The sequence below is a fragment of the Denticeps clupeoides genome, chromosome 5, assembly GCF_900700375.1.
Source record: "Denticeps clupeoides chromosome 5, fDenClu1.1, whole genome shotgun sequence".
Taxonomy (NCBI): domain Eukaryota; kingdom Metazoa; phylum Chordata; class Actinopteri; order Clupeiformes; family Denticipitidae; genus Denticeps; species Denticeps clupeoides.
In genome coordinates, this window is record NC_041711.1 from 27,472,751 (window position 1) to 27,493,570 (window position 20,820).

General features: G+C 41.4%; 2 protein-coding genes and 2 long non-coding RNA genes across 16 annotated transcripts; 2 read left to right on the forward strand and 2 right to left on the reverse strand.

Annotated features, from left to right (window-relative positions):
• The first annotated feature begins 581 nt into the window (after nucleotides 1-581).
• On the forward strand, nucleotides 582-3,362 carry LOC114790565 (uncharacterized). The gene is made up of 3 exons (XR_003749839.1): nucleotides 582-1,229; nucleotides 1,576-1,619; nucleotides 2,545-3,362. It is a non-coding gene; the product is annotated as an uncharacterized LOC114790565 (long non-coding RNA).
• rpz6 (rapunzel 6) lies at nucleotides 2,862-5,773 on the reverse strand. 2 transcript variants are annotated; one of them, XM_028980735.1, is made up of 2 exons: nucleotides 5,293-5,773; nucleotides 2,862-5,113 (listed from the first exon to the last, which is right to left on the reverse strand). In XM_028980735.1, the coding sequence occupies exon 2, from the start codon at nucleotides 5,099-5,101 to the stop codon at nucleotides 3,917-3,919; it is 1,185 nt and encodes a 394-aa protein (XP_028836568.1). In that variant the 5' UTR covers nucleotides 5,102-5,113; nucleotides 5,293-5,773; the 3' UTR covers nucleotides 2,862-3,916. The 2 variants fall into 2 exon arrangements, with proteins under 2 accessions (XP_028836568.1, XP_028836567.1); XM_028980734.1 differs by having other exon boundaries at nucleotides 5,485-5,771.
• On the forward strand, nucleotides 5,476-19,825 carry LOC114790564 (uncharacterized). 10 transcript variants are annotated; one of them, XR_003749836.1, is made up of 6 exons: nucleotides 5,648-5,889; nucleotides 13,488-13,583; nucleotides 14,707-15,306; nucleotides 17,620-17,702; nucleotides 18,183-18,259; nucleotides 19,556-19,600. It is a non-coding gene; the product is annotated as an uncharacterized LOC114790564 (long non-coding RNA). The 10 variants fall into 10 exon arrangements; XR_003749838.1 differs by lacking the exon at nucleotides 17,620-17,702 and having other exon boundaries at nucleotides 19,556-19,825; XR_003749834.1 differs by having other exon boundaries at nucleotides 17,620-18,259; nucleotides 19,556-19,599.
• rpz (rapunzel) lies at nucleotides 8,395-15,633 on the reverse strand. Of its 3 annotated transcripts, none has more exons than XM_028980736.1 (3): nucleotides 15,572-15,633; nucleotides 13,010-13,076; nucleotides 8,395-10,287 (listed from the first exon to the last, which is right to left on the reverse strand). In XM_028980736.1, the coding sequence occupies exon 3, from the start codon at nucleotides 10,247-10,249 to the stop codon at nucleotides 9,563-9,565; it is 687 nt and encodes a 228-aa protein (XP_028836569.1). In that variant the 5' UTR covers nucleotides 10,250-10,287; nucleotides 13,010-13,076; nucleotides 15,572-15,633; the 3' UTR covers nucleotides 8,395-9,562. The 3 variants fall into 3 exon arrangements, with proteins under 3 accessions (XP_028836569.1, XP_028836571.1, XP_028836570.1); XM_028980738.1 differs by lacking the exon at nucleotides 8,395-10,287 and adding an exon at nucleotides 10,798-11,826 and having other exon boundaries at nucleotides 15,572-15,605; XM_028980737.1 differs by lacking the exons at nucleotides 8,395-10,287; nucleotides 13,010-13,076; nucleotides 15,572-15,633 and adding exons at nucleotides 10,801-11,826; nucleotides 12,489-12,711.
• Nucleotides 19,826-20,820: the final 995 nt, after the last annotated feature.

Sequence of the window (20,820 nt, forward strand, 5' to 3'; positions counted from 1 at the left end):
AGAAACGAAGATAACTGTGAATGTAGTTATCCATGATAAAACTTGTTTTCCAGGAACTTCAATGATCAAACCTGCCCAGTTTGATGATGCTCCTTGAGAAGGAGACGCTCATGGCTGATAAACTGAGTATATTTAAAGGAAATACTATGATGTGGGAATTTTCCAAATCTACAGAAAAAAGGGAATTCATTATAAGGTTTTCATTTTTGGGTTATAGATGATTATGTTTTATTTCTTTTCCAGAAATGTTTTGCCTAACATACAGGACCATTTTTTATTAGCAGATTGCTGCTTTAGCAGACTTCACCTTTCCTCTAAATCTCATGTAGGCAGGTGTTTCCAGAGTGCTCGAGGTCAGCGGTGCCCTGAGAGTGGACCAGGGGACTTCCACATCATTCTCATAAGTGTTTTAACGACAGCAGATTTTCAGAGTTTCCGTTGTAGTCAGAGGCTTTTCAGATGAAGGGAAAAAGATAATATATATTTTTCCCTTTTCTGAATGCAATTTTACCTCCCATAGAATCCTGAGCAGTTTCTATGTCAGATAAAATGTAATATTGTCTTTACTATATGTTTGTAAATCATGTATAGAAGGTATCTGTTTGACACATTGGATCGATACCTTGGAAATATAATAGGAATATCAGATGAACATTCTAAAATGCATAATAAGCAGACCATAGATATAAATGAACCTTTAGTCTGTTTGTTTTTATTTATACATTGTGGACAGTCATTTTATATGTATGGTCCAGAGAAGTCTTGAAGTTATCTTGAAGTTTGAGTTTAAAGTATTTTTCTTTTATTCCAGAATTCTCAGTCAGCTTAGCTGGTGTGGTAGCTGCCGATTCTTTGTTCCTGAAAGAATCGGCATTCCTTGTGGAACTCTCCCACAGAGAAGCTTTATGTGTGGCAGGGCAACAAGTGAAATCATTCACAGAGTTACGACATGATGCTGGTTTCCAAAAATGTATTGGGGAAAAAAACATAGACTGTGTTTGATTTGTAATATGAAATTATTAAAGCTGCAAAGTAATTGAAAAAGTAATTCCATTACTAAATGAAGTTGGAGAACGTATTGCATTCTATAATGTCTTGCTCATATAAATGAATAGGAACTAAAAACTAAGAACATTTCACAGTTTACATTCTCAAAATCAGACCAAGCTTAACCAAATGTCGGTGGAATGGGAATAGCAGATGACTTTCCAGATGGACAGAGAGAGGGGGTGAGTGAACAAATCAATATACTGCGTATAGCTTTAATTCACTAATGGTTTTATGAACAAGCAAATACAAGGGTGCCTGCAACACTATCTATAGCCTTCTAAGAGGAACCCATCAATTCTACAGCTAAATGTTCTCACAGCACATGGAGCCAATGTAACATCCCATCCATCATTAGAAGTTAGCTTGGCTTCACTGAACACCCGTGTTCTAGACTGGAAATGAAAGCGCTCAATATAACTTCCTGTGTGCTTGGGTTCATGGCTCAGAGGAGGACTGTTTCCTGACTTTACTTCCTTTGTCTCCGTTCTCACGCTTTCCGTGTCCCTCCGACCCCCACTGCATCAGGCAGCAGGCATTCATTTCATGATCCCTCCAGCGGCCTGACAGAGGTACTTTCTACATGACACAGTATTATATTCTGATAAACCTTAATTCAATAAAGCCAAAGTGGCCTTGGTTGTGAGAGGTGGCAGCCTGTGTGCTGCACTGATGTGCGTGATAACACGTTGTGTAGTGGTGTGCATGTGGGCAGAGGCGCAGTATTCTGAGGGAGGCATGGGGGTGAGGTAGGGGAGAGATTCCTGAGTGCTGACGTGCTACTGGGAGACAGCAGGATCACAAGGGTTGAGCTTACAATAACATGTGAAGAGAGAAAACCAAAGAGAATGGCATGATAACATTTGGGATTTTGTGATGATGCATTCTTACTACGGTAGTGTGACCTTCACAGAAAAAAATCTCCAGTAAGGAATGAACTCTGAAAGTCAGTCTGAAAGGCTTCAGCAAGTCTGCTGGTCTGTGTCACTGAACAAATGTTTTAATGCTTTTTATCAGATTAGTCCACTTAAGCAGCAGAGGGCTGGTCGATGGTCCACTCTGACAGATAGGTAATGTCATTAGGCCAGGCCACGTTTGGCTGATCCATCTAGACAGAGCCATCCCTCAATTGATCGACCCCCGCAGGGGTGCTCTAATGCTCTGCTTCATAAAATCACTCATTTGTTTATTAAATATTGATATTGGCAAATATCTCTTCCTGACGGTGCAGTCTTTTAAAACTTACAACAAAGCCTGGCCCAGGATGCTTCTAACAAAGCAGTATATTGTAAAGACTGTTTATGTTGCTGTACAGGGTGTATTTGATATGATAACCTCATTTAGTCACTCCTGTATCTTACACAGCAGTATCTTACGGGATCTGAAAAGTAAAACACCACCAGCAGATTTGTGACTTTTTCTAGAAGAAACTCGAAAGAGTTATCAATGTATTATAAAATGCAAATAAATGTTTCTCCTTTCATGATCTCCTGGCAGCATGAGCAAGTCTGCTCTTCAGAGGCCATTTTTCCTGAATCCTGTTGATGTGTTTGGTGGTGGCGCCCCCTATCAACTGAGCAACGCACCACAAGCTCCGGCAAGCATGCAGTGGTCTCACAGTGACAGCCAGGATTACAGAAGAACCACAGGAAATCCTTTATTAGTGGCAAGAGCTTAATGGATCAATAGATATATCCAAGTCAGTTTCCACTGAACCACAAATGAATAGAGGAGTTTCCACTGGCTGTTGCCGGGTTTTCCATCTTTACAGCTGCTGAGGAATATTATAAATCCATAGTTCATGAGGTGTTCGAATAGTGAAAACACGGCTGTTAAAATGCGGATGCATCAGACAAAGATCACTTATTTACTTTGTAAATGAGGGATGATCTGATCTGTAAGTCCAATTGCATTGGGGGAAAAAATTAAAAACATTCCAGTTTACCAGCTTTATTCAAGGCATGAACTAATTTTCTACATGTACTATCTAGTGCCATTTTATTTCGCTTGCTTATTGAATCCTTGGTCAGGCCAAAAACTGCATACACATGCTATACATTTTACAAATTACAGTCTGGTCCGGTACAGTGACAGGAAAGATTTAAAGCAGTGTTTCGCAAGCCCTGACACAACCTCTTTACAGTGATGGATAATTCCCTGACTCTCCACCTCAGTGGCCATGATAACTAATTCCAGAGTGCTGAGCGCAACGCTTTTTAGCTGGTCTTCCTTACATTAACAGTGCGGTAGGTTAAGCTCTCTCTATTACAGTGAAAATATGCTGACGTGTCTGTAACTGTATTAATTGAATTAGAAGCCGCTCTCAGTAGTGTTTTGTGTTAGCCCAGCAGATTTAACGGCAATAAATGTCAACAAATACAACAATAAATGCTGTTTACATATTACATGCATCACATATTCCATCGTGGATCAATTTTTTTACCTTCGGATCAGTTTCAGTGTCGTACGTGCAGATTACATGCTTTAATGAGCTGCTGTGAAGACGTGCAGCGATGAGCGATTGGCAGTCCATACAGTCGGCAAGTCTTACACGAAGTCCTGTAATCGGACCCTCTCTGATGAGATGCCACTAAATTAATGATCCCTAACACTTCAAGTGAAAGCAGTGGTGCTGAAAGTACTCTTAATCTTATTAACTCTAATCGTACGGTTATTTGCTCTAGTTAATATTTTGTATTATTAGCATTTAAACATGTGGACGTACAATGTAGTCTTCCAGTAAGCAGCATTCAATATTCATAATTACTCGCAGTTGCTATGCCAGATATGATCAAAGCAACACATTTCTATTCGGAATTAAAGTGCAGCGTTGGAATAAATGGCAGTGAGTTATTTATAATCATTATTATCATTCTGAATGCACACAAACAGTGACATGCTTGTGCCTTTCCCAGTAATGGCATTCTTCTGGAAAACTGCACGCTGCATAACTCTCTTTATGTCGACTGATGGCATGGACTACAAACCCGGACAGCTGATTCTCCAGAGCTTCCACCACCGCCTTGGCATCACCCTTCCTCGCTGGACCGTCCATCAGCTGCTGGATCTCACGCCTCGGAACAGGCTGTGGGTCGCGGCTGTAGGAAATGACCAAGTTGGTGTCGTTCACCTCCGACATGTCAAACCAGTTCTGTCCTCCAACATGCTGGAAGTTGCCCCGTGTACGCCAGTTCCAGACACTGTCTCCTGAGTGCCTGACCACGCGAATGGACCAACGAACCCAGTCATACTTCTTGGCCAAGAACTCCTTCAGTTCTTCAGCCAGTTCTTGAAGGCTCGTGCTCCCTTTCTCTTGGACCACTCTCCGAACATCAGCACATGCCTGCTCAGGGAATGCTGTCACGCACTCCTCTATGTACGCCTTCATCTTGGTGTCAACTTCCTGGATTTTGACCCCCCATTCTTCGACCCGCTGCTGTTCTTCGTCCTCCCCGTGAGTGAGTGCACAGTAACCCAGCAAGGCAATCAGCCCGAGACAGAAAAGCTCTTTCATTCTTACACAGAAGTCTTCGAGGACCCTCCGGTTTCGAGCCTCATACCTCATGACCACATCGAGGATCGACTCACCAAAAGTGTTAATGCCCATCACACCATCATAGAGACCATGAAGACGTTTGTCTTTCCCCGTTTTCGTGAAATGCTCCAAGAACAGCCTTTTCTTGACATCGCGGAACTGAGGCTTAGCCTCTAAAATGTCGACATATTTGCGGAACTGGTTTCGTATGTCCTCTTCTGCTGAGAAGTACTGTGAATCCAGCTGGCCCTTCTTAATCTCACTGTCAATGTCCTCCAGCTGGTTGGAGAGGACGTCCAATTGGTTCCTCACGGTCAAAAACTGCTCCTTGACATAAAGCACCTCTTTGCTTTGCACGTTGTCCAGGGCTAGGCGAAGGACCGGAGCAGCAGCTTCGCACAGTGGGAAAAGCTCCCCCACTGCACTGGCCAGCACTTCGGCGCCTCTCTGAAACATCTCCATCACCGCCTCAATGGCCTCCTTCTTCTGGGCCACCACTTTCTCAAGGGCACTGGGCATGGTCTTTCAGAACTAAACAAATTAGAAATGAAGCACAATTCATCATCGGAGACCAGGCTTCTTATTTCTGTGAAACATTCTGTCTGTCCAATCGAGTTCATGGTCTACCACATCCCCACCGATAAAAAAAAAAGAATTTGATGCTGTGACGTGTGGCACTGCCATCTGGCCTATTTATTCAAATCACCTACCTTACTCTGCGATGGTGAATAGATCTTTTTTATTTTACACTAGCCTGATGAAACCAATGGCGTTTCATCACGGACGTCCATGTTCAGACTGCACGTAGACAGTTCCACCACGGGACACACCTTGAAATCCGTCGCTCGTCCCCACGACAGTAACGCATCACGCATTCATTTGGGGTTTTTTTTTTTCTGTACCTGCAGCGCTGCAGCTTCAGGGGTCCGAACTGCTGGCCGGGAAGTTTCCAGAAGGATCCCACAACCTTTCGGTCCCGTCTGGTTTGGGAAGAGGTGGGAAATGAGAGAGGGAGAGAGGGAGAGAGAGGAGGGGACCCGCGCTCTCTCCACACGGTAAGACATTTTGAAATTTCTTGCCTGTCAAACTGTTGTCCCGTTTTGTCCATTCGGAGCAGTGTTTTTATTTCTTCACTTTTTTGTTTGTCCGTGACAGAACGTGTTTTTTAATGTGTGTGTGTCTCCATGATCAGAACAGTTCCCTGACGTCGGCTGAATGGTGGGGTTTTTTTTGCGCACGGTGCGCACAGACTCCACATCGCCCGACTGCAGGTCTGAATCACGCACTCCAAAATGTACCAACCTCCGGTAAGAACTTTAAAGCTTTTTACGTCCGTGTATGTATTTGTCGTGTTTAACAATGTTGGACATTTTTTTTTAATTCATGATGCAGAAGATGATCTGATGACATGACGATCACATGACCTTATGAGCATTCATAATGAGTATTAATTTGGATTACGTGCATGAATCAGTTGATTAACTCATGTTTATTAGGCACATATGAATCGGCACACTATTCATCTGATCATTGTGTGTGTGTGTGTGTGTGTGTGTGTGTGTGTGTGTGTCTGTGTTTGGTGGATTGGGGAGGGAGGGGGTCGGTTAGCGTGAAGAACGCTCCGAATAGACGCCCGTCCTCGTCACGACAGTGACGTAAGCGCGTGATTCCGACGCTGTCCTCGAAAAGTTACGTTTAAATGAATGAATTCGGTCACCTGCACCGATGCTGCGGGGCCTGTGCGGTGGGGGGGTAAATGAATTGATCAGGGATCTTGCCTAATATCATCACAGCATGTGTTTATTCTCACGCAGATTAGCTGCAGATTAGTAAACCGGGGTGGGGGCATCTCTGGGAGGCTAAAACCTGCTCTTCTGGTCGGGGCTGGGGTTTATCCCGAGGCTCCACGCAGAGGTTTTAGACAACAGTCGGTTTGGAAACTGAATAGAGTTTTGTGCACAGTCCATTGTATGGATGTTATTGATGTAAAAACGTGGGGGGAAAATTATAATTAATTTCGATTTATTTAATAATGTTAACCATCGTTATATTTAAAATAAGTGTAAATAAAAATAATTTTGGGGTGTTTTGGGCTGCTCCTATTAACAAAATAAAATAAAAGTAAAATACGAGAAACTGGATTATATAGCAAACAGATGGACTCAAATTCAGAAGAATTGAGCTGCGAAATCTGTTAACCTGACCATATTTAGTTTTCTTTCATTTTAAACTGTATTTTAAGAAATTAATGTGTGATGATTTTCTGAACCACGTTTTCTGGGGACTGAGCGACAAGCTTCAACTTTAACGTTCCAGGGGGCTGTCCTGCCATCTAGTGGAAGAGAAAGGCATTACAAGCTTTTCCTAGATTTAATAAATATTTTATTTTTCAGCAAAGACAAACAAAAGAATGAGTCTGTGCTCAGTATATGTGGAAGCATCTTACATGCTTCAACACATTTTTAAATGACATATGTAGCATTAGGCCCACTTGGTGGCATGTTGGGTACATTAGTGGGGTTCAAAATTCAGGCCCGGTCCAGAGTTCTCCTTGTGTTGGCGTGGGTTTCCTGCCACTGTCCACAGGCTGGGTGGATTGGCAATTCTAAACTGACTGTAGGTGTGAGTGTGTGCATACATGGTACATACCACTCTGGCAAGGGTTGGTCTCTGCCCTGTACCCAATGTGCATGCTTGCTACTACAAGCTAGACGCTATTTGTTATGAACAACTGAAATGGGGGCAAAATAGTCCTAGAACGTAAGTGTGTCATTCTTTCTTGAATCAGAGCTAAGAGGGCAAGAAGGTGTATGCTGGATCAAATTGGCACAGACCTCAAGCATACATCAGCTGGAGTTACATCAGCTTTTTTCCTGGATGCTTGCTCAAATTGGACTGTAGGGTTAGCTTTCAATAATATTTCCAGCATTATTGATTTTAGTTTAGGTTTTAAGAGAACACGGTGAAACTTTTAGACTGTCACGACCGAGGCATTTCGGACTGTAACGAGACTGAGAAGTGAGGCATAATTAGGACATAAAAAGGGTTTATTAAACACAATGACAGGAGGGCCCAAAGAAATGGAAAGAACAAAAACAAACCCGAAGGCGTGTGGCGATTGCCAGGAACTGAAAGAAACACAGGTTAGATTCAGGGTCCACATCAATGCAGCCGTATCTTCCTGCGACTACTCCTCTGTATTTATGGAGCCCTGACTGCCCAGGCCGGATTCCCAATCAGGTGCATGGCTCCTCACACAGCTCCTAGCGGTCCCCAGGCATCACACGGACATATTGAAAAAACAGGATATTATGTGTTTTCATAATTATGAAATTCTAGTCATTTTCCAGTTCGATGTATTCCTAACCTTGACCCTGGAGGCCACTAGCCCTGAATAGCTTTGGTCTCTCCATCCTCAATCACACCATTGTGTGATTGAAAGCAGAGTATTTTTAGCAGGACGAGTGCTCTCCAGGACCAGGGTTGGAGCCACTGGATTTAGATTACTTTATGTACTCATCAAAACCATTGCTGTTCATTTAAATTCTGTCATATTAAAAAAGTTAACTCATATAATGGTGCTTGTCCAGGGGTAGTTGCTGCCTGGCCTGGATAGGCCTGTGGCATCACAATGATCATTAACCAGAGTAGCAGGTTTAAAACTATTATCTTTATTCTGATTTAATGACTAGGAAACCTAAGTGGTTCCATAAGACACTTTTAAATGTGACTTAATACACCAGAACAGATTTACAGTAATATAAATATTATGATTTAGTCTTATTTCAGTCATGAATAAGGGACACTTTAAATAATTCCATCATAAAATGTTTATTGGGTTGTTTATGAATTAGTCAGCATTAAACAATATATAAAAATATGTATAGGAATAATTCAGGAAACATTCTTCATTGCCAGTTTCAGTTAGTAATAGTTATTATCTGTAGGTAAAGCATCTAATCATGGAGGAAACATTTTTAAAGCTGCTGCAAAACATTGCTCACAAAAGAGGCACTAAAGGTTTCTTTTTAAAGTATGTTCTAATTACACAAAACCAGGGAGACAACTATATTATTCAATATTATTCAAATAATACATTATGTTTTTAGATCAAGAAAGATAATTTTATTTGTGACAGGCTTGGCATTTCTTAATTTGTTCTTTCATTAAACTGATCCAAGACATGACATTAAACATTGAATATAATTAGAAATAAAACTGAAATGGAATAAACACAGAGTAGTTTGAAGGCCATCTTCTCCATCATTGTTTTTAGTGCATGTTTTGGTGTGAGTCACAGTGTTAGTCTATTTAAAAGCTTTAGTGTTTCAGCATTTGCTGTGGATGCAAATGTCACAGCTCCTTCAAATAGTGTTTCATAAAATAATATTTTTTTTATCTTGTTCCAGTCATGAATCGCTAAAGCTCAATTAAGAACACAGCAGATTTTAAATGTGAATTAGATGGTTTTAAGCTTCTAAAAATGCACTCTTCTTTTGTAGGTCAGACTAAATGAGACTTAAATATATGCCTAAGAGTAATGCTTTCAGTACTGCTGAAATTACTACTAGTACCTTTACACATACATCTTTGCCCTGTAAGCATAAACTGAGTGTAGTAATAGCAGTGTTTGTAATAGTGTTTGGCTATATGGACTACTAGTAATGTAAATATGTAGCTTGTATGACAACATTCATGCATGTCAAGCTGTACATTTAATGAGTGAGTGTTTACAAGCCTATAATGTTTACATACTATGAGAGATAAATACATTTGAGGAAAATATCTTATAGATACAGTTCAATAAAGGACAATGGAATTCACCTCATTCTTTCAGTAACTTTAACAGTATTTATATCGTCAGAACATCCTCAACCCTAATGTGCAAGTCATAAATGAAAAAAACAGGGTGGGGTGGCAGGAGGGAGTATGAGGGAGGAGGAGAGGAAGTGAAGTCTAGAAGAACATTGAGGGCTAGAGTCACTTGCACATCTTCAGCACCTCTTGCATCCTATCTTGCACATTCTCCATCTTCTCCGTCCACTCCTCACTTATGGCCTCTTCGTCATCTCCAATGATGGCCGTGTAGCCCATGAGTGCAATCAGGCCAATGCAGAAGAGGTAGGTGAGACGAGTGCACAAGTTCTCCATGACTTGCCGATTGCTCTGTGAGTGCTTCATGTACACATCCAGGATGGGCTTGCTGAAGAGCTTGGGCTTCCCCATTACACCCTCATACAAGGAATGCAGGTTCTGGTCACCATAGTCATTGGCATAGCATTCCTCAAAGTCGTCTTTCTTGCGCTGCTGGTGTTCACCAGGACGAGCTTCCACAACCTCCATAAACTTGCGAAACTGGTTGCGAATGTTCTCTTCAATTTTGCAGTACTGGCCGTCCAGCGTTTCCTTCTTGATCTGTAGCAAGGCATTCCGGTTCTGCTGGGAGATCTCGTCGAGGGCCCTGTTGACGCTGCCAAATTCCCTTTTGAGTGTCTGGATGTCCTCGTCATCCACATGGTGCAGCACGACGCGAATCAGTGATCCTGCCACTCCAAAGATGGGGTTCACAACAGCTGCTGCAGAAGAGATGGTGGCCACACACTCCAAAACCTTCACCAGCCCCTTCTTCAGCTTATCTTTGTCCTCTAAGATCTCAATGTCATTCATCGCAGCAATATGGAGGTCTCCTTAAATGCCACGGCAACCTGAACAAAGAACAACCAGAACAAAGAAAGCACAATCAGTTTTTTATGTGTTCTACTTTGGTTAAAATTTGTGATACACAAATTTCGGTGAGCAGCGGGCAGCCATGAAAGGCATCCAGTGAGCAGTGTGTGTGAATGGTACCTTGCTCTGTCCACCAGAGTAATTTTTAAATTGAAGGAATGCACTTTTTTATATGAGAAGAGCAGGATTGTGTGCCAGTCATTTTGTGTCATTATTGTGTGCCAATATTATTATATTACTATATTATTGTGGAGGTGGCCGCCCGTAGTCTAAATGTGTGATGACGTCTGTAGCGCACGATTTTATTTGATTGTTTATGAGGATTAGCTGAGAGGATGGAAAAAAAAAATTATGTTTATGTACATCACCAAGGACAGAATGCCTGCAAACCTGAACCGCCAATTTATTATCAGCGAATTAAAGGAAATTCATTGTCATTTTTAAATTACTTCGGTACATGCTATAGCAGGTTATTATATAAAAAAAAGACAGAACAACATTTTACAGGAATATATTTACTTTTAGTGTGCCAAAAAAAAAATATGTAAAAAAAAACAGTCCACAATTACTATACATATACTTTGAAGAAAAATAATAACATGCAAACAGGTTGCAAAATATGTTTAGAATACCTCCAGCCATAAGGACATATAACAGCCTGGATGGTTTTTGAAAGTGCATTTTACTGCTATAAAACAAATAAAAAAGATACATTATTGTTTGATTGCATAAAGAGGAATTGCTATCTATACAACAGATTGTAGCATTTCTTTAAATGCTTCATCGAGTTTTAACTTTGGGAAAATATTTTAGTGGTCAGGCATCAGTTCTCTTTACACTGGTCCAGGACCTCAAGCATTTTGTCCTGAATGTCAACCACCCTTTGAGCCCACTTTTCTTTCACTTCATCTTCATCATCTTCAGTAACGGCAGTGTAAGCCATCAGAGCCATGAGGCCAATGTGGAAGAGATGGGCAATGTGGGAGCATCTGGCCTCAATCACCTTCCTATTTCCCTCACAATGTTCCAGATATACTTTCAGTAGTGGCCTTCCAAACAGAGCGCCCGTCCCCATGACCCCCCGGTAGAACACGTCCAGGCTCATATCACTCTTGTCTTTCTCATAGATGTTCTCAAACTCATCCATATAGCTACGGGCATGATCGGGGTTTTTCTTCACCCTCTCCACCATACTATTGAAGGCCGCATACTGATGCTTGATGTACTCCTCATATTTCCCAAAAGTCTCATTGACCTCGTCAATCCTAATCTGCCGCAGGGTCTGTTGATTTCTCTGTGAAATGCCCTCCAGCTTGTCATGGATCTGGCGGAAGTCTTTATCCAGCTCATGGGTTTCTTCTTTTGCCAGACCTTTCCTTGCTACCCCAACTAAGGAGGTGACAATGCCAAAGAGAGGGTCTATGGAGGAGGCAAAGGAGGACACTTTCTCCACACAGACCAAAATCTTTACAGCAGTCTGCCTGAGTTGCTCCTTGTCTGCCATGGATCCCACTGATCTGAAACGACAAAAGATTATAATAATTTAGACATTTTTGCATGAAGTGCAGTCATTTTTAAGTAGAAAGTTATTTTTTGTCTGTTACTTTGTGCTAAACAGCATTTTATGAATATTACGGGGTTGGTACCAAGCCCAAATTCACATTGTAGATCGCTGTCCAGTTCTGAAACTATTGCACAACAAAACCAGCCAACACCGATTAGGAATGTAAAATTGAATTCACTGCAGTCCCACTGCACATAATTATCAATGTGAGCCATGCAGCCTTTCTTTCATACAGTGAAGGGTACACAATTACACAACTTTGAACACATTTATGCATTCCACAGGGATTTGTGTGTGTGTGTGTGTGTGCAGAAGTGTTGCTTGCTTATTTTAAAAAACCCATGGTGCCATTATAGCTTACCATACAGGAAGAATTATTTTTCTCCCTTTAAACAGCATTGATGATATATGTGCTGTAACATAGTAGAGTCGTATACATAAAATCACAAATAGAAATTGAGCTGCTACGCTTAAGAGAGAATATTGACAGGGAAATAACTTGAAGGAGCTATGCCGCTAGGCTAACGCTAGCTTTGAGGAGAAACAGTCGACTTCCACATCAGTGTCGCGGGACAGATTCACAAGAGGCTTCCTAGCAGGAAAGACAGAGCTTACCTGTTTTCAGGCGGCTGCTGTTCTCTTCTGATGACGATGATGATGATGATGGTTGTGTCCTGTTGCTGCTGCAGCTGTTGTTATTGTTGTTTCTGAACAGGCAGCCACCATTTCAGTGCGAGAAGCCCGAGCCTCTGCACCATATAAGGGCAGGGCGTGGGCGTGACTCATGCAAGGTCGACGCTGATTGGATTACGGCGGGGGGGGAATGCAGCCATTCCGCAATCTTGTTTTTTTTTTTCTGGACACACCCACACCGCAGAAAATGGCTGCGGCAGTTTGCGCAGTGTTGCTTTAACAATGCGCTAGCAGTACGGAAAAGATGTCGATGCGTAGGTGTATGCGACTGTGGTCGAGAGGCGTGGAAAGGAAGCGCGGACCGTGTGACCGTGGGCAAGCGCAGCATGTGAGGAGAGACTGGCGCAATGTGGGCAGACCCAACCGCTGCCACCACGCCCCCACCCCACCAAATAAATTCATTCATTAACTAAGAGAAACTTTTTATTTCAATGAGAGCTTACGTTGCAGTCTTCTCTTGGTTTGAAGACCCAGAAAGCCTGTCTCTGTCTTCTGTAATGTAGCAGCTCTCTGAAATAACACACGAGAGAACAAGAATAAGCTTTCTGTAAAAACATGTTTGGGATGGTGGGACTTTAAACACAGAAATAAATATGTAGGTAAGGCTGTGTCTAAGTGGTACAGTTTGCCAGAAAAAAAAAAAAAAAAAAAAAAAAAGTGTTGAAGGGGAAGTTCAAGACAGTGAGCACATCCTTCACAAGCACTTCCTGTTTTGTTGTGCATATATGTGGAAAAGGACCAGTAAGAGTGTGAGTGTTCAGGAACCATCGAGCCTCTACTAGATGTGTGTGTTAATTTGCTCATGGAACGAAGTTTATGAAACACCCTTCACTGTTTGTTATTGATGTTTCTGTGTTGCAGGATTGGAGGCTATTGAAGAGTAAACCTCACTGTTATTTTTTTCCTTATTTGCTTTTTCAGACCCAACACAACCACAGGCATGATATCTGATGATTATCTCCATAACGGACCCACAGGAACTAGGTTTAAACGGAATCTAGCACAACCGAAATACGGGTAAGGATGCAACTTACACCTGAAGCAAGTCATTGAATGTCGGGAAATGTAGTGGCTCACAGTGAGTAGGGCAACATGAGCCGTGCCACAAATCTCCATAGTCAAATAGTTTATAAAGCCCACAGCCGGCTGCCCTGTGGGATTCCATCGTTCTGCGAAGTCGTTTGAGGGACAGGCAGTGGAGAGGTGGTGACAGACAGAGTGCAGCTACTGCCACAGTTCAGCTTGCTGTTAACACCTCGTGCCATGACACTGATACCCAACAAGTGGTCTGGACTGGTTCAGCATCACAAAGGTTCGCTCCAGACCTGACCAGCTGCTGAGAAGGATGCACAGTTACCAGCGCTGCAGTTGTCTGCCATGTTTTTTCCCCCCTGTCTCAGACAATTATGTGAAACCTTTTCCCTCAGACACCCCACAGGGGGCGTGGTTTTCATCTTTCGATTCATTCACGCTCTCCACACAGAATGACATCAGTGGGAGAGACATCACTTCACATCTTTTTTTAACCCTTTCATGTCGAATTATTTTTTTATTTAAAAGTAACTGTGCCTCAGTTTTAATTCATAGCCTCTTTCAGAGAACTCATTTACATAATTGGTGTACATGGAAACATGGTGTACATTTTTTTGTGCCACATTCTTTTAAAAACTTTCACATTTTTGCCCTGCACTTATTTTATTTTTGCCAAATGTAAATGTATATTAATGTGTTAACACAACATATAAATCTTAAGTATTTTTTCTTGACATTTCTGTGTGATGCTCCCCATAGGCAACACAGTTTTACTTCTATCTTAGTGTGTTATGTTGAATTAGTGTGTTAGTGTTGCCCATAGGTGCAACTGACATGCAATCTGAATGCAAAAAGTCAACAATACCAATACTATTATTCAAAAGTGAGTATTTTAAAAAGCTTTATTTGGTTTCTGGAAGCATCTGATACTTTTAACCCTTTGTGCATATTTCACAATTAATGGTTCCATTTGCACAGAGATCATATTATTCAACACAATCATGCCTGATCAGCATGGCACAGCATCCCACAGTCAACACTGTCAGCCTTCATGACTGTGTGTGTGTGTGTGTGTGTGTGTGTGTTAAAATGTGTGTTTACTCAACAGGAGGCCTTGTGGGGACACAAAAGATCAGTGCCTACACTGCAGAGGCTGAAGTCTGGTTCTTAACAGAACATTACAACCACTGAAAAGCTCAGGTACATTAAGTCTACCTCAGTTCACCTAGACCTAAACTGTGGATGCTCTGTGATGCACATTATTGCTATTGTAACAAAAATCATGTTTATTCCTATTCACTGGGTCTGTGAAAAAGCAACAGCTACATTTGAGGCCGACAGTGCAGCTGGAGGAGAAACTCAGGAAGTCGGCTGCTCCTGAGCAAACTCACCGAACAGGGGAGCAGCCATTTTGAAAACTTCCCACTCAGCATACAGTAGTGCAGATCTAATGATATTTTATTATTAATATCACCATGAAAGCTTTATAATGATTCTGATTTCCACATACAAGTGTCCTTTGAGTATTTTTTCTGACAGACTGATAGCTGACAGACTGTTTTTGTCTTCATTTCCTCAGAGCAAATGAGATGTTTGGCTACTTGGCTACTTAGGCACCTTGAGCCAAGGAAGAACAAACAAGAAAAAAAATGTCTTAAATTAACCCACAACTGAACAACAGAGCTCCTTCCTGAGTCTTTCTGGCTTTGTAAGTATAACAATGCACCATATCCTCCACAACAGCAGAACTCTTCCCGTTCCCACCCAGCTATGGCTCCCCCTAGCCGTGTCTCCATATTGCCTTCCTCATGCTTATTATAATGCAGTGTCCCAGCCTAGTTTTCAGCCATGAACAGACTTCACATAACACCTCAGAAATCGCATCCATGTCCACAGACTTGAACCAAAGGCCCATCCAAAACCTCCATATAGCCACTGATATGCTTAACCATTGGTATAACAGCTCTCCTTACCTCTTCAAAATGCTACCTCCCTCTCCAAAGTCCCAATATCATACTGGTCTTCTTCTTCCCAGAAATCCCTGCAAAAGGCCACTTCCATGTAGGTGCAATAAGCAGGGGTGCTCATATTGGACTGTACCATTATTCTATAGCATAAATGGCCCTGTTTGATCACTGTGGGCCTTTTGGTGTACATACAGACACATGTGGTAATGTGGAGCTCTGAAATGCCATCTCACCCACCCTCCATTGTGCATCCTCTTCACCAGGCTCCCCTGTACTCCCCCAAACACTGAGACATTTCACTAGTCCAATAGCACCCAGACAGGCGATACAGAAAGTCAGTTGTCACTGCGCAAACAGCTGTGATCCTCAGAGCCTCCAAAGGGTTTTTAAACAGCTGCCAGACACAAGGGCTTCTTGTAGTGGCTGAAAATGAACATCCAATCGTATATTTTGATGTAAAAATGAATATTTGCATAGGAAGGAACCAACAGAACAGAGTTAGAGAAGTATGTCAGTGCAAAGTGCCCAATTCAAACGGAGGCATCACCTGTGAGTGCACCTCTCCAAAGTACACCCTTGTATCCAAGACATAGTTTTAAATTGAAAAAGAAAATGCATGCCATGATCTCATGAAAGACAATTTTATTTTTTACCATTTCAGAAAATAATTTAGCCCATCAGATCCTTGGAATGAGAAGCCCTATAAACACCGTCCCTGTGTGCTTTATTGGAGTCCATTGTCCTCCATAGTAGGCATACTAGAATGTACAAAATAATGCTGACTAGATATTATTTTTTAACTTATACATCACATTTTAACTTATATGTTATTTGTGTTAACACAATGAAAATAAAATAAATGGGCCATTTTTTATTTAGAAATATGTATTAATCTATTTAGTTTGTTTTGTATTATTCGAATTGGCTGCCCAAAAGTTTTCCATTTTCTAAATAATCAGTACTTATGAATACATTTATGAGAAATAAATGACAGTAAAAGAAAATCAGCTTCATAAAATAGATTTAACATACCTAAGTGCAGTTATGGTGTATATATATTGAGCATGTCCCTTTAAAAACAGCTATCCAGCCACTGAAATGCACGCAGATCGCTCTTCTAAGTCTCTTACGTGGCAGGAGAGTTTTTACGCATTTCCATTCCACGCATGACAGCAGCGCCGCCGTAGTGGTGGGTTTCTCTCAGATGCGTGCCTGGACACGCGTCTGGTCTGGTGCGGATCCTGTTACGCAAGGGTTAAAAACCGCCCCCAGTTTACCAAAAAGACCGGCTACGGCCCACAAAACCGACGGATCCGATTTAATACCCACATCTGAACCATGTCTGCTGGAGAGAGCGGATAACTTCTGGTGGGTTCTTCTTAACAATGGTCATGGTCAGTGGATAAGATACGATGAACGCTAACGATCGTCCACTGAGACCTACCACAGGGATTCTGAGTGGCTGAACCGTAAAGGAATCACCGTTCTTTATCGATTAAAGCGACACTTGCCGGAATGACGCGCGCATGCGCATTGCGCGCTCCGAGTCGGTCTGGTGCTGAAATCCCCCCACCGAGTACATTCTCGGATCTCCCTTTAAAATTTGTCTAACTCGGAGTATGAACAAATACAACAATGTCTCTGCCCGTGAGAGCGGAACGTTCCTCTCGCGAGTTTTACGCACTACGGTGGTCCACGGGCACCCAGTGTTGCGCAGGGTGCTGCGGTGTGGGGGAACAAACCCTGCACTGTTGAGGACGATTCTTCAGATCCTCTATAGGGGCTGAAGTATAAATGGGAATAAAAAATAAATAAATAATAATTTTTTATTATATTTCGTTTGTGCCCACTCATGCATGCCTTAGTATTTTGACTTCTTATTAGAAATTATCTAGGTGATTGTTTAGTTCATATTTCCACACTGTACCTGGCAACATAATGATATTATGTTTATTTAAGATATTAAAACATTACAGAATGCTACAATTACAAGTTAAATCCAAAGTGTCTTTGTTGCTGCTAATTCAACTGTGCAGCGTTTGTATTTATCTCAGTACACAGAAAGCCTTGAGATAAAGTGAATAGTGTTCCTGCACGATTTTGCCACCTGGAGGATGAAAAACCCCACCAAGCAGCGGTCAGTTCCTTACCAGAAAACTGCACACAGGTTTAGCGGGAGGAGCATAAAGTTCTGCAAATCTACCAAATAAGAACGTTTTTCTCTACCAACTTGCTGGCTGATTGCGCATTTGAGCGCTGGCTGCATTTTCTGTTCATTGGTTTACATTTTCAGCAGGTTGGGCAGAATATGGTGTTTCAGGTTTCATGTTAGCCAGGGCGTGGGGGGCATTGAGGGTAGACTTGACACCACAGTATCTCTCTTCTTCCTTCTGACTAGCATAATGGTATTACGAGAGAGCTGCTAGACGCTCACCACGCTAACTTGTGTAAATTTTCCAGCATGTTCACATTTTAATTGATAGTTTTATTTGTGTTGTATGTATGTAAGTAACTAAGACATTTCAATAAACAATTATTAATAATTGCATCCTTGTTAATCAGGGCTTTTTGGAGGGATTGCTGTGGCCTAAAGTACATGATGACATTTATTTTACAGTGAATTTGAAGAGTCGAGTGAGAATGCATTGTGTGCTGGGTTCAATGTAACTTCATCCAAAGGAACCATTTTTACAGGTATATTCTACAGAGCACCAAAATGTTCAAGCATACATTCTACTGATGCATGTCAATAAAATGACAAACCTTATGTTTTTCTGTTACAATGATAAAATAAAACTAACAATTCAATAAGTCTAGTTTATTGTGTATTTATATTGGTTGTTGTCTGCTTAGGATCTCAAATTAGCCCTTTTATTAAAATTGTGACTTAATCTGAAATGCTTAATCAAACTGGTGACTTTAAGGAGACTCAGGCTTGTGTCTTCGACTGGGCCCTCTTTGCACTGATTTGTTTGGGCTTTCAAATAAAATTTATTATTATTTTTTTCAAATTCAAATTTTATTTTTCACATACACAGTCATAAACAGTATGACATGCAGTGAAATGCTTTAAATGTTCAGCATTCATGGGTACGTCTGTGAGTACATTCTGTCTGATGCAGTCATCCACAACTTGAGGAGCAGTCCGTTCACACATTAAAAATGCCCCAAGTGCAGCAGAGCAATATTATGAACAGAAGGTCCAAAAGAATAGGTTCTCTTCTGAAATGTCCTGTAATGTGTGAACTTCATTAGTGCATTACAACTTATCAGTACAGGATTGCAGTGACATTGTCCAAGTTTCTAGTTTAGTTTACTTAAGTTTAGTTTACTTTAGTTTTAGTCAGGATACACAGCAACTGAGTTTTTTTTAAGTTATAGAACTCTGAAGCCAAAAGGAAACTACATGTAAAATACACTAGAGAATGATTAAGCATTATGCAATATTTTCTCTGTATTGATGAAGAAACTATGATTATGACTGATAGTCATCAGCTGGATGGCTGGATCACTATGAGATTAGAACTCTGAAAATCAGCTACAAATTGAGATTGCAGAGGTTTGGTAGTATTTTTGCATTGATGCTCTCCAGAGAGTACACTTCATTACATCTCTTTTAGTGCTAGATCACAGTAACATATGGTATATATGATCACTACATACAATGCCATGGTTTTGTGAAAATTCCTTTTATAAATGTGTGCATCAGCACTATAAATTCATTTTAAATTTAATTCCCATGAAAATATCTCCCATGTATGATTCAAAAGGTATTTGTTGCTTTGTGCTAAAACCGAGATTACATTTAAAACCACATATAAAAGGTTTTTAAATATTTATTTTAAACCAATAGTTGTTTTTGTAACTCGCACAACCATGTGCGTGATCGTGGTACAGTTCATGGCACCTTGTACTTGGATTACTGCGTATGCGACGAAGAATCGTGAATTTTGCATCATTGACGCTTGAACTGGTTTTGACCTTCTTCAGTGCAGCGAGCCGCCGCTGGGGGGCGGTAGACGCTGCGAAGGGGGCGAAGAGGGGCGCGCCAGGCACCTGGGCGGCGTCTTGTAAACCAGATCTGTCAGCATGACACGTGTTTCTGCTGCTGCCGACAGACTGTTACTGTCAGTGAAGATGTATCATTGACTGCTCTGCTACAGTAGCTTTGATTAACTATTTCATAAATCTGAGTGCCAGCACATTACATGAATAAATGTATCTTCTGTACTTATATTAAGGATGTTTAATGGATCTTCGAACTAACAATTAATGTTTAATAAATTGTGGGGCTGCTTTGTACAAATTAAGGCTGTGTTTGTGACATATTTGTAGTATTTGGTGTGTGTGTGTGTGTGTGTGTGTGTTTTATCAGTTCTCCCATGTCTGCAGGTTTTATCACTCTGGAGGCTGCTTTGCCAAGTTGTTCGGTGAAGTGACCCGGATTCTAAAGCAAAGTGGTGGAGGTGTCTTGGAGTGGTGTGGTAAGGGGTGGGGGCTAGTACGTTGTGAGAGGGTGGCGGGGTGGGGGTGGCTGGGAGGGTGCAGCGTTGCGACTGTGCGTGTGCTGGTGGGCCTGTGTGTGTGATTAAGGGGGGCAAGCAAAGGTTCAGAAGTGTTGGAGCAGAAAATCTCCCCTCTCTCCTCTTTCTCTTGCTCCCTTTCTCTTTCTCTCCCTCTGTCACTGGGCCAGACGTAAAGCAACAACAATTTGTGCGATTTCACAGCTCACTGGCTACCCAAAAAAACCCTCTGACAGCCTTGTACAGAGAGGGAGACCAGATGAGTGACTGGAGATGGATGGAAAGATAGGGTGGGTGGACAGCGATGAAAAGAATGTTAGTAGGTTGTAAGATAAAAATTTTAAATGCCCTTTGATTGAATGGGAAACATATAAAAATGAATACAAATGTAATTCATGTTTAAGAAGACTGCTGATGCCAAATAAAAAGAGCCAGGAACAATCTTTTAGGCTATGTAGGAATAATTTCTCATGCATCAAACAACATAATCAAATTTTTTACTGCCTTACATACTGCCTTTCATGTTTTTGGTGAAGTTGTGTATTGCCTCAGAGCCTAAACATGCTGCTAAGAACAAAAAAACTATTCATATATAACTATTCATATTTTCTCTCTCTCTCTCTCTCTCTCTCTCTCTCTCTCTCTCTATATATATATATATATATATATATATTGTAATTAATCTAAAACGTTCAACGGTTTAGCATAACATGTAACATAATATATTTTTGC